General features: G+C 41.3%; 1 protein-coding gene across 4 annotated transcripts; it reads left to right on the forward strand.

Annotated features, from left to right (window-relative positions):
* Positions 1-741: 741 nt before the first annotated feature.
* Positions 742-11266, forward strand: ddi2 (DNA-damage inducible protein 2). Of its 4 annotated transcripts, XM_062416045.1 has the most exons (11): positions 742-856; positions 997-1167; positions 3266-3395; positions 3829-4131; positions 4247-4373; positions 4593-4720; positions 5558-5686; positions 6095-6198; positions 6719-6911; positions 8324-8372; positions 8700-8773. In XM_062416045.1, the coding sequence occupies exons 2-10, from the start codon at positions 1030-1032 to the stop codon at positions 8332-8334; spliced, it is 1263 nt and encodes a 420-aa protein (XP_062272029.1). In that variant the 5' UTR covers positions 742-856; positions 997-1029; the 3' UTR covers positions 8335-8372; positions 8700-8773. The 4 variants fall into 4 exon arrangements, with proteins under 4 accessions (XP_062272029.1, XP_062272027.1, XP_062272026.1 ...); XM_062416043.1 differs by lacking the exon at positions 8324-8372 and having other exon boundaries at positions 994-1167; positions 8700-11266; XM_062416042.1 differs by lacking the exon at positions 8324-8372 and having other exon boundaries at positions 8700-11266.
* Positions 11267-15131: the final 3865 nt, after the last annotated feature.

The following is a 15131-nucleotide window of genomic DNA, read 5'->3' on the forward strand; positions in this document are numbered from 1 at the left end:
GATTAAGAATAGGACACAGAAATCTATACAGCGCACTTCATGTTATAAGTAAGCATCAAACCGGTCTTTGTGAACATTGCCAGGTATTAGAAACTGCTGAACATCTGATCATCAACTGCAATAATTTTCTGACATAAATATATGTAAAGAAAAGAAAGTAAAGAAAGACATGATGGAGGAAATGGAAAGATACACTACAGGAACAGATGTAAAGAACCAGTTATTTGGCTCCAGAGGGTGGCATTAATGCAACTGGTTAAACATCAAAGAAGAAGGTGGGGGGGGGGGGGGGTTCTTTTACTTTATTTTGGAAAGATATGGGAAACTTTTCAAAGGGAAAAATGTGTACCAACTTACAAATGAATGTGATGTCATGTCATATTTTGTGGGAAACAATATGACCGATTCAGCCTCTGATTGTTTTTCGCTAAATTTCACAAATCTGAATGATATGACTCAAAGCGCTGTTTTAATGGATGTGTTGTTTAATTTAAGCAGTATAGCACCTTAATTGAACATGTAAAAAACACAAAAGCCATAAAGACTCTCAATATTTAAAATTGCATAAAATTAATGGATTTGGACACAAATTTGTACGACAATTGTATATTTCACACCCAGATGCCTTGTCGCTTGAACGTGTGTACTTTCTTTTCCAGTAGGTGGTGGTAATGAATCCTTGGCTCTGTTGTTTACAGTCGAAGAAGAAACTACTCACGACTGCAAATTCTGTAATGCGACATGTCGAAAACAAGCTGGCTGACATCCATGGCTGAAATGCGGCATTGCTGAGCAATACTTGATGTTGTGTAGTTGTTGATAAAACGAGAAAACTGTCACATCAGGCTTCTACACAGTAAGTGCCAAACAGTCAATGTCTACGGAGTATTATTAGTCTCCATATTTACACTTTTATCTGTAGAAATGCAGCTTTGTCGTGAGTTTAAACCAAATGAACAAACAAGGAACTACACTAACCGCATTCTGTTACAGCAGGTTCGTCCAGGGATCCTGCCCCCCACAAAAGCGATGCTGGTCACCGTTTTCTGCGCACCGAGGGATCGCCCAGAAACCACCTTCGCCCTCGATGTGTCTCCAGAGCTGGAGTTGAGAGACTTTGTAGCACTTTGTGAACTAGAATCAGGAATCCCAGCTGGGGAAATTCAGGTGAGACCCCGGTTAGCTGTAGCCGGACAGCTAACGTAGCTAATAGCTAGTTAGTTAGCTGGCTTTGCTAGCATGAATTGGACTTATGCTGTTTTGACGTACGTGGTGTTGCGAAACTTCAGTTATCAACACCACTGAATGGTACCGACTGTTAGCTCCAACACTTAATAACATTCACATTTGTCAACACCACTGAAATGTACCGACTGTTAGCTCCAACAGTTTATAACGTTTACATTCATCAACACTACTGAAACGTACCGACTGTTAGCGCCAACAGTTTATAACATTCACATTTACCAACACCACTGAAATGAACCGACTGTTAGCTCCAACAGTTTATAACATTCACATTTACCAACACCACTGAAATGAACCGACTGTTAGCTCCAACAGTTTATAACGTTTACATTCATCAACACCACTGAAACGTACCGACTGTTAATGTCAACAGTTTATAACATTCACATTTATCAACACCACTGAAACGTACCGACTGTTAGCTCCAACAGTTTATAACATTCACATTTATCAACACTACTGAAATGTACCGACTGTTAGCGCCAACAGTTTATAACATTCACATTTATCAACACTACTGAAATGTACCGACTGTTAGCGCCAACAGTTTATAACATTCACATTTATCAACACCAGACACACTTTCTGACAGTTAAACCTGACGGTTAGAAACAGTTGGCTTTATATGTGGGTGATGTGAACCGAAAGTCATTCTTTCTCACAGTTAAGTAACACAGCTGACTGTTGTGAGACCCGCAGATGTTTAATGTTGGATTGGGACAAGATGGCATGTAGCTGAATATAGTTACAGGTTAGATGGTTATAGTTAGGTTATTATCGACATAAAATGAATCTGTTTTGATGGCTGATTTATCGTTTCAGTTTCACTTTTTCAGCATATCACTTTTTTTAATACCACCTTCTAAATGGTGAGATCTGCTGCTTTTGTCTTGTTTGATAGTAATGGGAATTTAAATATAGAAAATAATTGGTGGACTTATTGAATAATGGGTTACAGACTTAAGTGATAGGTTTGCAGTTGTTCAAGTCTATATCAAAACAACTGTAACATTATTTATGTTTCTGCTATTCTTTCTAATAAAGCAACAATCTCAGCAGCACATACTCCTGCAGATTTCAAACAGGGGCAGAGAGCAAGTGGACCTTCACAGGTCATTATGCCATGTTTCTGCCAGAAACTGTTCACATCACCTAATGTTACCCCCACATGGTGCAAACCGACACAGAAAGAACACATTTATTTCGAACAGAGAGAAATGAGTAATGGACGGATTATCAAAAGTTTACACCACTACTCTCAACCCGACTGACAATTCCTTCACAGATCTGGCCAGTCTCTTCCAAATGAGGTAGTTACATGAGGCATTTTTATTCTGATTGGTATATTATTTTGATTATTAGTGGAAAATTAGGGTCTGTGTAAACACAGCTACTAAAAGCGGATTTCCTGTAATCATTCCTCCTGTTCATACTGGCAATTAAAAGATCTCCTTCAAATACACTTTCAATATAAGTGATGGGCAAAAATCCACATTGTGTCCAAATTCATTTTGTGCAAAAAAAACATTTAAATGTTCATCTGAAGCTTTTCAGCATCAAATTCCCTCTTTGGGTTTCCTCCAATAGTGTTTCCCTGTGGAGCTAAGAGGGACTTTGGCACTAAAAAGACTGTAACATTGAAAGATATCTACTTGATTTAACTCATTTGCTTCACATTAGCTTCAGATAAACTTTTAAATACATTTTTGCACAGAAGGAGGACTGTGAACAGGAGGAATGATTATGAAAAGAAAAACCCGGTAGTGTTCATTTGGGAACCTGACTATTGCCGTCCTTTAAATGCGGGTACACTGTAAAGTAACAAAGCAACTAGCTGGTGAAAATAAATAATGACATTTTCGCAGTCATGTTTACTCATGGAAAACAAAATATTTGACAAAGAAAGAACCACCAAATGACTTATGACAACTGTACAATTTTATCTAATCAAATATTTGTGTTAAACATGACTTGTAAATCTTCTTCTATATCATTACATTTTGTGTTTTTCATTCAGATCACATATGTAGAACAGCCCCTAAAAGACCCCACTCGTGCCTTGGGGACCTATGGTGTAAAGGATGGAGATGTGGTGGTTCTCAGGCAAGCAGACAGAAGGCCGCCACCAACTCAGCCGGCCTTCCCAGGTAACACTTGTGTTTGTCAAAATTACATGAAAGCTATTGATTGTTGTCTACTACCAATATTCAGTATGGACAGCAGGATGATGGATTTGAGAGTTCAAAAATAGGCAGGACAAAATGTCAATGGGTAACAGTTGTCAACTATAGGGAACTGCTGCACTCAAATAAAAAAATCCAACAGGGTTACTGCTGTTGGTTCTAGTTAGCGAGGTTGACCTGCAGGTTTAATATAATGGGAGGGGTTGGCTGGATTGCTCCCAAATAAAGACAAGTGACACAAAGCATCAGAAAATTAAGTGCAATTTACAGGAAGGGAAAATATGCAGTGTTATCTGGAGTTCTAGCCCCCTATTTTAAAAGAACATCTATTTAGAGAGCAAGATTTTTTTGCATGCAATGTCCTAGCTTCTCACCCTTTATCCTATTTGCTTCTTAGGTCTGCCCCAGATTGACTTTCGTTCCATCACAGTTCCAGGCACCTCGTCTTCAACTAGTCAACGTGGTGCCGTAAGGCCACAGCAACAAGCCTCACAGTCAACCTCACAGTCAGCACCACAGGTGCCGCTGTCCCCGCGTCCCGCACAACCTTCCACGCCAACGGCCTTGCGCGGCTCCTCTCCTCAGGGGCTGGATGACCCTGCCTTACTCCAGCAGATGCTGTTATCCAATCCACACGAGCTGTCACTCCTCAAGGAGCGAAACCCACCGCTTGCTGAGGCCCTGCTCAGCGGAGACTTAGGTGAACGAAAAGACAAACTGACGTTCACATGTCTTCATTGTATTTGTGTTAGATGTCTTTTACTTTCAATCAGATATCAGTCAGGTAATGTTAGTGTGACTGTGTATTTCCTTAGAGCGTTTCACCAAAGTGCTGCTGGAGCAACAGCAGGATCGAGCCAAGAGGGAGCAAGAGAGAATCAGACTTCTGACTGCTGATCCTTTTGATTTGGAAGCCCAAGCAAAGATTGAGGAGGACATCAGGTACAGTCTAGAGATTTTCAGAGCAGTTCAACATCATGACACTGATTTTAGTTAAGCATCTGTGAATATTCATAAACCAACACATACTACCTCTCTACTACCTGATTATCATAACTTTGACTGTAGTATTTGTAACTTAAGTTAATACAGTTAGGTAGCATGTTTTCATTTATTTTAAAAATGTCGAGTCTCTTACCCTTGGATTTGTGCATTTTCCAGGCAGCACAATGTGGAAGAAAATATGACCATTGCAATGGAGGAGGCCCCAGAAAGCTTTGGACAGGTGGTTATGCTCTACATTAACTGCAAAGTCAATGGGCACCCCGTGAAAGCTTTTGTTGACTCAGGTAATGAGTATAAGATCCTGATGCTGTAGTTGTACTAAAATGTTGGTGCACTTGTATTACATAGTGTTTTTTGTATGTATCAGTATCTGCTTATGTTGTACTCAAATAATAGACTGATTCACATTAGAACAGGATTTAAACTTATTCAGTCACAATTGTTATGATGGGCAGATGTGCAGACCTCAGTGTAATCCTCTGTATCAGTTAGCCTCTGTCACACACACAGGAGGGGGTTTAAGTAAGAGCATATCTACAGAATTTCCTGCTCAAACTACCTCTTTATAGCTCTATAAATCTGTAAGTCAGTTGCAAATTCAGAATTTCCACTGGTTCAAATCTGAGCACAGACACCCTGCAAAAGAAACCAGTTTCAGTCGTTTGTATGCATGATCTCATTGCACTTGCAATCCTTACAAGAGCAGTATGACTCAGCTAAGTCGAGAAATAATAACCTCACCTCTGACTACAGACATTTGATACATTGGTAGCATTTGGGTGTAAGAAGCATTGTCAGTGTTTCCTTTGCATCGACTGCTTTTTGGGGGAAATTTACTGCCAGATTGATAACTTATTCTACTCACATTCAGCATCTGTTTTCTGCCACTCACTCTACACGCTCAACTAGACATTACGCACCGGCTTAAAGGAGCTACGCTACTTTTACAACAGTAGCAGTGCACCGCCACTGCAGAATAAATATAAGAGGAAGCACTGATTGTATTCCCCTCTTTATTGCACAGGTCATACAGTATATGTGGAATTTCATAGAGCATGATGTTGCTTTCTTTTTGTCATATCCACTGGCTCCTTGTACCTGATCCTGATCCTTGTTTTTAGGAGCCCAGATGACCATCATGAGCCAAGCATGCGCTGAGCGCTGTAACATCATGCGCCTGGTGGACCGACGTTGGGCAGGGATCGCCAAGGGAGTGGGCACCCAGAAGATCATCGGCAGAGTTCATTTGGGTGAGTGTCACTTGTGTTTTCTGTGAGCAACACTTAATTTGAGTAAATCCTACTAACAGCGTTAAACTCATGCCAGTTTTTTTTTTTATGTGTCTGCATTCAGTTTTAGAATAAATGCCTTATGGTGAGATGACTTTGCTTAGCTCAATTACAAGATCTCTGCATGATCAAATATCAAGTCCATCTGCTATTTACAGGCAGCCATCATTATTCAAGTACTGGATTTAGTATGTTTCCTATGAAAGGGCTTTTGTAAGAAACATTTTCAATGGTAGTTTAATGTTTAGACACTGCGTGTCTCTGGGGAATTTTTTCTACCAACTCAATCATGAATGATAAACTCAATCATAAACGATTGAGTTGTGTGCATGACATGTCATTGTACTTAAACTTGTGTTGTCCATCTAGCTCAGGTCCAGATTGAGGGGGATTTTCTACCTTGCTCTTTCTCCATCTTGGAAGACCAGCCGATGGACATGCTGCTTGGTCTGGACATGCTGAAGAGACACCAGGTGTGAGCTCCTTTTATTTGATACTAGTACATCCTTGGGTTGGATTGAATTTCATTCAGCAGGAGTTTTGATTTTTCACTTCACTGTATACTAAATGTTAGGGCTGGGCAATATATTGAAATTATATCGATACCGTGATATGAGACTCGATATCGTCTTAGATTTTGGATATCGTAATATCGCAATATGTCATCAGAGTTGTCTTTTCCTGGTTTTAAAGCTGCATTACAGTGAAATATATTATTTTCTGAACTTAACAGATTGTTCTAGCTGTTCTTTTATGTACCTTTTACCCACTTTGTCATTATATCCACTTAACTGATGATTATTTATCAAACATTTCATAGTGTAAATATTTTGTTAAAGCATCAACAGCCATCTCTATAATATTGTTGCAATATCGATATTGAGGTATTTGGTCTAAAATATTGTGATATTTGATTCTGTCCATATCGCCCAGCCCTACTAAATGTACCGGAGAGATGATCTGGGTTCATTATTTGTCCCGTTTTTCTTGTAGTGTTCAATCGACCTGAAGAAGAACTTGCTCCTAATAGGCACTACAGGCACTGAAACTCGCTTCCTTAATGAGGCAGAGCTGCCAGAGTGTGCCCGACTGGCATACGGTGCAGAGGGGCGTGAAGACGCACGTCCAGATGAGATGGCTGACAGAGAACTGGCAGAAGCGCTTCAGAGGTCCATACAGGAAAGTGGTAAGAACAGTGTCTCATCTCTGCACTTCAGTCTGTTTTTCATTGGGCTTTTTTTCCAGCTCAGTTAGAAATACATTTGCATGTGCACTTAATGCTTCTCAACCCCATTTTACGCAGTCATCTGAATTTTCAGTCACATGATCACTTCATGTCATCTCCTCAGCAAATTAAATCTGCTTTAGAATAAGATGGGGTCAGGCAAAGAAAACCATATATAAGATCTTAGCTGAGATCAAGCTTAAAGGGAAACATTCAGGAAAACTTGATTTTTACATGATACTTTTAAGCTAACACTGCAATCTACAGCCATACCACCTGGGTTTTAGCTGCCTTTGGTGGGTATAATGTTGGTGAGCACTGATGGCTCCTTTGGGTTAAGTCTGAAGTTCCTCTGAATATAAAGCAGGTTTTTACTAAACATCAGTAAAGAGCATGTTCAGTCTGTTGCAGTGAATTCAGTTGCAGACAGCAGTGTAGATTGATCTCTGAAGGAGTATCAGGACATCACTCAAAGCCACCTACACAGATAAAAGGAACATGTAGCACAAACAGAAACGTAGGTGGTTGACTAGATGAGCCAGATAATGCTACACTGACCATTACATTAAGAAATGTTAGGGCAGCACTAGAGACGTGCATATCAGTGAAAATCTGAAATGTTTTCATTATTATGATTTCTGTATGAATTAATATTGCATTGTGACATAGCACACAACTTTAAGATTATAAAATCTTGTCATTTTGAGTGTCTTTTAGTGTGTGTGCTTGAACAATGACTAACCATGTCTGCACAGTGTTGACATACTAATGACAATACCATCAACTTTACTAAGGAATCCCAATAACTCCCAACGCCTAAGTTACTGCAAGCTAGTTAAATCAGCTAGTATTTAAGAATCGTTTGTAACATAACATGAAGTTGTGTTTGTGATTACATGTCAGACATGTAAGTGTTTCCCTTTAATGTTTTTATAAGTCTTTTTTAGTTGTTTATCATCTGTTGGCCAATAATTGCTGCAGATAGTAAATGGAAATGGATCAAGAAGCAACAGCAGACCTGTGTTGAATTCAGGCTCAGAGGAGAAAAAGTGGCGCAGCAGCAATGTTGTGAAAAGAGACAATCCTCCACTAGGGCATCAATCATTTGACAGTAGAAACAAAACTTGAGTGATTTTGATCAAGTATTCTTCTGATGTGACCTCTATTGAGCTTTCTGAGGTTCAGTGACGGGGCACGGGACTGCACTGTGACTTCTCCGTCAGGATGTAGGCTCAAGTTGTTCTTGGATGACACTTTTCACATCTGTGTGTGTGAAAAGGGTGATAGGTTGATGCATGCTCTACGTGTGACCGCTAACTTTCTCCGTCCCTTTGCATGATGTGTGTGGTGTGTGCCCCCTAACCCCTGAGCAGGACAGCACTGATGCATTTGGAGACAGCTGGAGAGGGCCCTACCAACCAGGTACTGCAAATACACAAGTCCATTGCCAGTGCTAAGTCCCATTGCTATTTCTTTCTTTTATTTTGCTCTTATTTTGCCGCTGGATCTGTTAGTTGGTGTTACACTTTTGTTTTTTTGATTCATGTATTTGCTCTAAATACATATAATTGGTTAAAAAAGTAATATGTGAAAATGATAATCAAGCATTTTACCAGAGTTTCATCAACGAAATTGCTGTTTTGGTCCCTAACCTATATGAAAATGCAAATCATCCAAAGCAATGTTCCCAAACAGGATTCACACAAATTACAGCTGTTTAATTCTTGATTATATTTTCTCTTACGATAGACACTGCAGATGGACAAACTACCTCACCACAGCCCCCACCATTTACATTACCCAGAACCTTAGACCAAATGTCCTCTTCCACCTCCCCTTCCCAAAGTCCTTCCTCTGGTCAGACCCAGAACCCAGCCCTGGATCGCTCTCAGTCTGCCCCAGCCACCATGCAGCAGGCCTCAGCACCAGAGCAGCGCCAGGACCAACCTGGCTTCCAGGAGCCTCCTGTGTCGTCATCCTTAGCAGAGGATGCTGGTTCTAAACCACATCAGGTCCACCCTGTGCCAGACCATAGCATCTCTGAAGTGCCCCCTGCACCCGGCCCCTCGACAGACGCCCTCCCTCCTCCTGCAGACGTACCTGCAAGTGGAAGTCCAGCTCTCCAGTATCCAGAGGGTGACGCGCTTGCTGGAGCCGCAGAGGGGGGTGCTGAATCAGATGAGGTGGTGGACAGCTCCACGCTCCCCCATCCAGAGGAACTTTCCCCCACGCAGCCGATGGAGCAGGAGGCGACTGAATGTGACACAGGTGATGCCACGGAAACTGGTGCGAGCGCTCCTAACCAGTCTGACTCAGTTGAAATGGAGTCCCTGACTGCCTCCTCTCAGGGTCTGGTGTCGTCTGAGAGAGACCAGCCTGAAGGAGAGCGCTGCTCCAGCTCCGACAGCATCCCCTCACTGGCAGCCGCTTTGATGGAGCTGCACGAGCTGCTGGTGTCCAACAACTGTCAGTCTCAAAACCGCAGCACCTCCTGCTCCCCCTCACATCCATTCAGACAGGACACAGACGAAGTAGCCCCCAAGCCCCGTACCCCGACACCCGAAATCGCCCAACCTACCCCATCTACTGCCATTACAACCGGTGTAGAACCAAGCGATGCCAAAGCCAACCATGATGCTGCTGTGTCTGATGAGGGACCATCTAAGTGTCTTGTGCCTGAGCTCTCTGGCCAGGATGAGCATGTGGATGGAGATACAGCACAGATTGTGGAGGGACAAGGACCGCCGCAATGTCCAGATGGCTGCAGGGAGAGGAGGGCAGATCAATGTGGACAAGATGAAGCTAGTAACATCAGCATCTCTCAGCCTGAGCCAGAGGTTCCTCCTGATCCTGCTGGGGACTTGGAGTTCAGGGAACCTCCTGAGGGGCAGCAGGGGAGAGGGGTCGCAGACGGAAGAGCCTCTGGCACAAACACCCCAGACACTCTCAGCCTCCAGACTGAGCACACTTTTCTCAGCCCCCTGTCAATGGCAGTGGGCTCACCTGAGGAAGTCTCTAGCACCTCGTCTCCCTCTGCCCCTCAAGCTCCCCAGCATACATCTCCAGCCCTCCTTCTCCCCTCTCCGAATCCCTTTACAGAACAATTTCCGGCTGAGCACATCCAGAGAATCCAGGCAGCAGGGTTTTCTGCCAGGGAGGCTGCAGAGGCACTGGAACAAGCCCACGGGGTTGTAGAGCTAGCTCTGCTGGCACTACTAGCCCGTAGTATCACTGTGCCCACCTAGACTCATAACCAGCCATGCGAGTCCCAGACCTCCCAACTCAGCATCTGCCTGATTTATACCTTGTTACAGATCCAGATGTCTCAGTCCCTTCTCAGCAGGGAGCACGTAATAACACAGGGAAATGCTGTCTCTTGGTTTGTCATACAGAATATCCAAGAACAAACAGGACAACTTGTAACACTTTTCTGGATATAACAGATATGTGAGGTGTGTTTGCATGCAGGTGTTTTGGGTGCCCACCCATTTCATTGTTTTTTAGATATTTGGTAAGGTAGATTGATTTTTCTTCTTGTTTTGTCGTCCAACAGACATATTATTAAATGCCCAATGTACGATTGAATCTTAAACCATTAAACATTATAATTTCCCCTTTTGACATTAAAAAAAAAACTATTATTGTGTAAGAGTTTAAGTTGTGCAGCATCAATAAATAAATAATCTCAAAATGGAGCAGCATTACTCCCACTCCACATGCAAGGTTAACTCTGTCTTTCAGCATTTATGTTTATAACCCCTTCAATAAACAAAAATCAAAACCCACTGATGGAAAATATTGTGGAAGTTGCTGCAGTTCAGGAGGATTGATCTTTTTTTTTTAAATCGAAGTTTACAAATAATTCCTACAAATAAGTGGGAAGCCCCTGAAATTCAGTCAATATCGTGAAAATATCAAGTGAGCCACAAGTGTTTGTTACAATATGATCATAGAAGGCATTTTGTGATTCAGTGTATTAAAGAACGTATCTCGTACTGTATGTATCATTCACCTGAAAGCTTTGCCATATGTAGATTACAAAACAGTTCGTAGCTCCTGTTCAGAAAAGTCCTTTTTATTTTGTGTCAAATCATCATAGTGTTCATACCTTTTAAAAAAAACATCCATTTTCATTTTGTGATCTGTTATGAATATGGCCATCCGCAGCTGTCAGATGTTTTGTCAGTACAGCATATATCAAGGATTTTAATGGCTTTATTTGAGTCATCTACCAACAATGTTCAGGCAGATTGAATTATTTACTTTTATCTTGTATGAAATTTTAAAATGCAAATAAAATGGAACTAGTATTTGTATACTGTTGTGTGTGAATTTATTTTTGTGTGTAAATAAATGCAGGGTTAGGATTGCATTTTAATAATAAAGCCACTTTGCCTTCTTTTCATACTAAACATGATTCAACACATAATTAGTATGTTTCAGCTTCAAGCTACATGCTAATTGTTTTTTTCTACCATTTTTGCAGGACGTATACGAAAAAAATGTATGCACTAAGTGTCGTATACTTACAGGAAATACAACCACACAAGCACCAATGCATGTACATCAAACTGCGACTTTGGAGTGTCACACTGCCAATTAAACTACCATGAAAATGGATCATTTCCGAAGATTTAATAGTTACTTTTTTGTTTTCTTGGGTGTTTGTGCAATGCAAGTCTAGTCTAATCGAATGCTTTTTAGTACACGCACTAAAGGTTTTGTAACCTTTTTTTAAGAGTTTGCACACTAAATACTAAGTCCTAGCTTGGAGTCAGGGCTGTAACTAATTATTTTCAGTATTGATTGTATGCACAAACCCTGCTTGGCAATAAACGTGGTTCTGATGCATCTGCCAATAAAGTTATGGATTAATCATTTGGTTTATCAATTGTCAACTAATAATAAAATAAAGAAGGTTACATCTCCAAATTGCTTGTTTTGTTCTGTCAACAGTCAAACCCCAAATTTATTAAGTTCACCACCAAAGAAGGTTAAGAAAACCAGTAAATATTCAAATTTGAGGAGCTAGGACTAGTGAATGAACTAGTGGACGCAGCTCGAGTTTGGCAGGAGCCTGAGAAACAACCACACCTGGCTCAAGTTTTTGTGATTGCTGCTCAGTAAAGCTCAGATTGAATCCAACACTTGCCACCATTTCATCTGTGTGATTGTGAGACCTGTGGAGGATCTGAAGTAAATACACATCTGCAGTTTCTTTTGGGCTGAGTTTTATAATCAGAGTGACAGCTTTGTGTGAGAAAACTGACGCATCATGTCTCAATTTGACTGCAGAGATGAAAATGACCACTGCTTGAGCAGAAGCGCTGACTTGAGTCTACACTTTGGAAACCCATTGAGCTATTTGATCTCACAAACCATGGAGATAATGGGGCAGCCTCCTTCAGGGTTTCCTACTCTGGAAAGCAGCAGTGCAGAGGAGCCTGAAGGTCTTGATGAGCGCAAAGACTGCCTTAACCAGCCTGAGGATTGCAGGTAAGTACCATGTGGTGCATGTAGAAAATCTGCTTTAACTGTATGTGAGATTATGTTGATGAACTATATTTTGTCCTGTTCTAGTCCTGTTTTAGATATATCTTCAGCCCTCAGGTCAGTTGCCTTAATGGGCACCTGGAATTTTGGATCACTTCCATCATTTGAGGAAGATGACTCAACTTTGTCCTCAGATGATCAGGATACAAGTGCAGAAGGGTAAGAGAGGTTAGCTTTAATATCTTGGCAAAACATTTACTTACTTTGCTTTACTTTCTCCTAAATGTCTTTTCTTTTTTTCAAACTCAGGGCAGCTGCTGCAGCTAAAGAGGAAGCGCTGAGTATATCGTTCCAGTCCAAGTACCTTCTTACCTGTAGGCTTCCTTTCTCTCCTTGAGGCCTGTTTTCAGTCACCAGATAGTGTAACTTTTATAGAAATGTAATGAGTCTCGTCTCCATTTCCTTTTTTTTTTTTTAAATCTGCAGTCCCGCTGTATCAGGACTACTGTCTGCAGGAGGTGAAAGAAATGTACAGCCTCAGCAAGAGCTTTGTGTCTGAACCGATAGCACGTCTCAGCTTTTACCACACTTCACAGAGTCCATCTCGTGTAGAGAGACAACAAGTGGTGACTCTATCCTCACCTCCACCTAACCTTATTAGAGTGCATGCTGCATCTACCCTCTGGCAAGATCTAGATGAGGTGAAGGCAGCGGGCCTACTCAGCAGCTTGACTACCAGACAGATTCGCCTTCAGGAGGTGTGAAAATGCTTTAACTTTAGACATGATGAGCTACAATCAATAGAGAGGTTTTAATTAATCTGGGCTTAAAGTTAAATAGAGGTTAAGGATAAAAGGTTTAGTGTGACAGTGGCATAGTCTGTAAAAATGATTCACTCTTGCTCCCTCTCATTTTTGTCCTCTTAAAGTCAACATTTGAGCTGATTGGTTCTGAAGCATCTTACTTGAGGAGCCTTGGAGTTGCTGTCGATCATTTCTATGCATCAATGCCACTGAAACAGACCCTGTCTCAAATGGAGCATCACATTTTGTTCTCCAACATTCGGCGAGTGAAGGCAGCCAGTGAGAGGTGAGAGCTCCACACTCTGCACTTCTTATATTGTTGAGTGTTTGTGTTTTTGCTGAGCTGTTGTTCTGTATCCACTAGGTTTCTCATGGATCTGACAAACCGACTAGGACAGAGTGTTGTAATATATCAGGTTGGAGACATTGTTCTCGAGCACTGCCCAGCATTTTGCACACTCTATGTGCCATATGTGACCAACATGATGTACCAAGAGGCCCTAATTAACCAGCTGCTGTAAGTCTCTGCTCTACTCTGTAAATGATATCACCAGTTTTATTCTGCAACACCAACTTTCATGAGCCACATTCAGTCCCATCTTCTTCTTTTTTTTTTTTAAAGGAAGCAGAACACAGACTTTGTGTTTTCGCTCAGCAAGCTCGAAAGTGACCCAGTGTGTCAAAGACAGCACCTCAAGTCATTCCTCGTTCTCCCCTTTCAGAGAATTACTCGTATTAAACTCATCTTGGAGGTAAGCTTTGAGTAGATTATCAGTAAATGCATCCAAATATTTATTTTTAACTTGATATGACGTTTCAGGTGTCATAAGGGTTTTTTTTTTTTTTTGTATTTCAGAGTATACTGAAACTGACTGACTCAGACTCTGACACAGTTTCAACTCTTGAAAAGGCAATAGAAGCCATTCATGAGGTAATACTGTTCATTTCCAAGTGTTCAGATCAGTACAATCTTGCTGAGACAGAAGTGAAAAGAACATGAATTGCCTCTGAAATAGCTATAAAATAATTCACAAACTGCATCATTGATGTTTTCCTCTGAACAGATAGTGATGGAGTGTGACAAGGGGGTCAAAAAAATGAAACAAATAGAGGAGCTGGTCTGTCTGGAAATGCTGCTGGATTTTGGCAAATTGAAGGTTTCTATTTTTTCAGACTGTAAAGATTTCTAACAAACTCTTATTTAACAGACTTGATTGTATTATGCAGCCTACAAATGGCAGTAAATTCTAACAGACTGCCTTTTCATCCATCCAGTCCATCCCTCTGGTTGTAAACGGGCGTTTTCTGGTGCGCGAGGGGCCGGTTAGACAGCTGGACTTGGAGATGGCTTACAACTTAAGAACATCATTCATCAGCATCTACCTTCATCTCTTCAACGACCTTTTGATCATTTCCTCGAAAAAGTATTTGATCTGCATTCATTACTGCAGTAAATGTTTGATATCTGTACTTGATTACTAAATGCATGATCCACATCATCTAATTGAGTCATTTCAGCCCTATTTAGGAATTCACTCAGTTGTCCTCAGTTTGTAGTTTGACGTTAAACCAGCTGCTGTTTGCTCTCTCTGCATCATGTCAGGGATCAGCGGTTCGTAGTGGAGGATCACGCTGAATACCCCACACATGTGAATGTTAAGCATCTGAAGACTGAAGTCCTGGTTTTACCCCCAGACTCCTTCCTGCTGCATCTCTCTAAGAGTCAAACTGGACAACCGACCATCATGATACTTGTTCCTCACACTAGGTACAAGAGTACTCCTAAATTTGCTGTAGCAGACAGTCAAGCAATTTCTGATCCCTGTCTGCTTTTTGATTGCAGGTCAGATAAAGAGGTGTGGATGAAGATGTTGTCATCCAAACA

This window comes from Scomber scombrus, chromosome 3 (assembly GCF_963691925.1).
Source record: "Scomber scombrus chromosome 3, fScoSco1.1, whole genome shotgun sequence".
NCBI classification, from domain to species: Eukaryota; Metazoa; Chordata; class Actinopteri; order Scombriformes; family Scombridae; genus Scomber; species Scomber scombrus.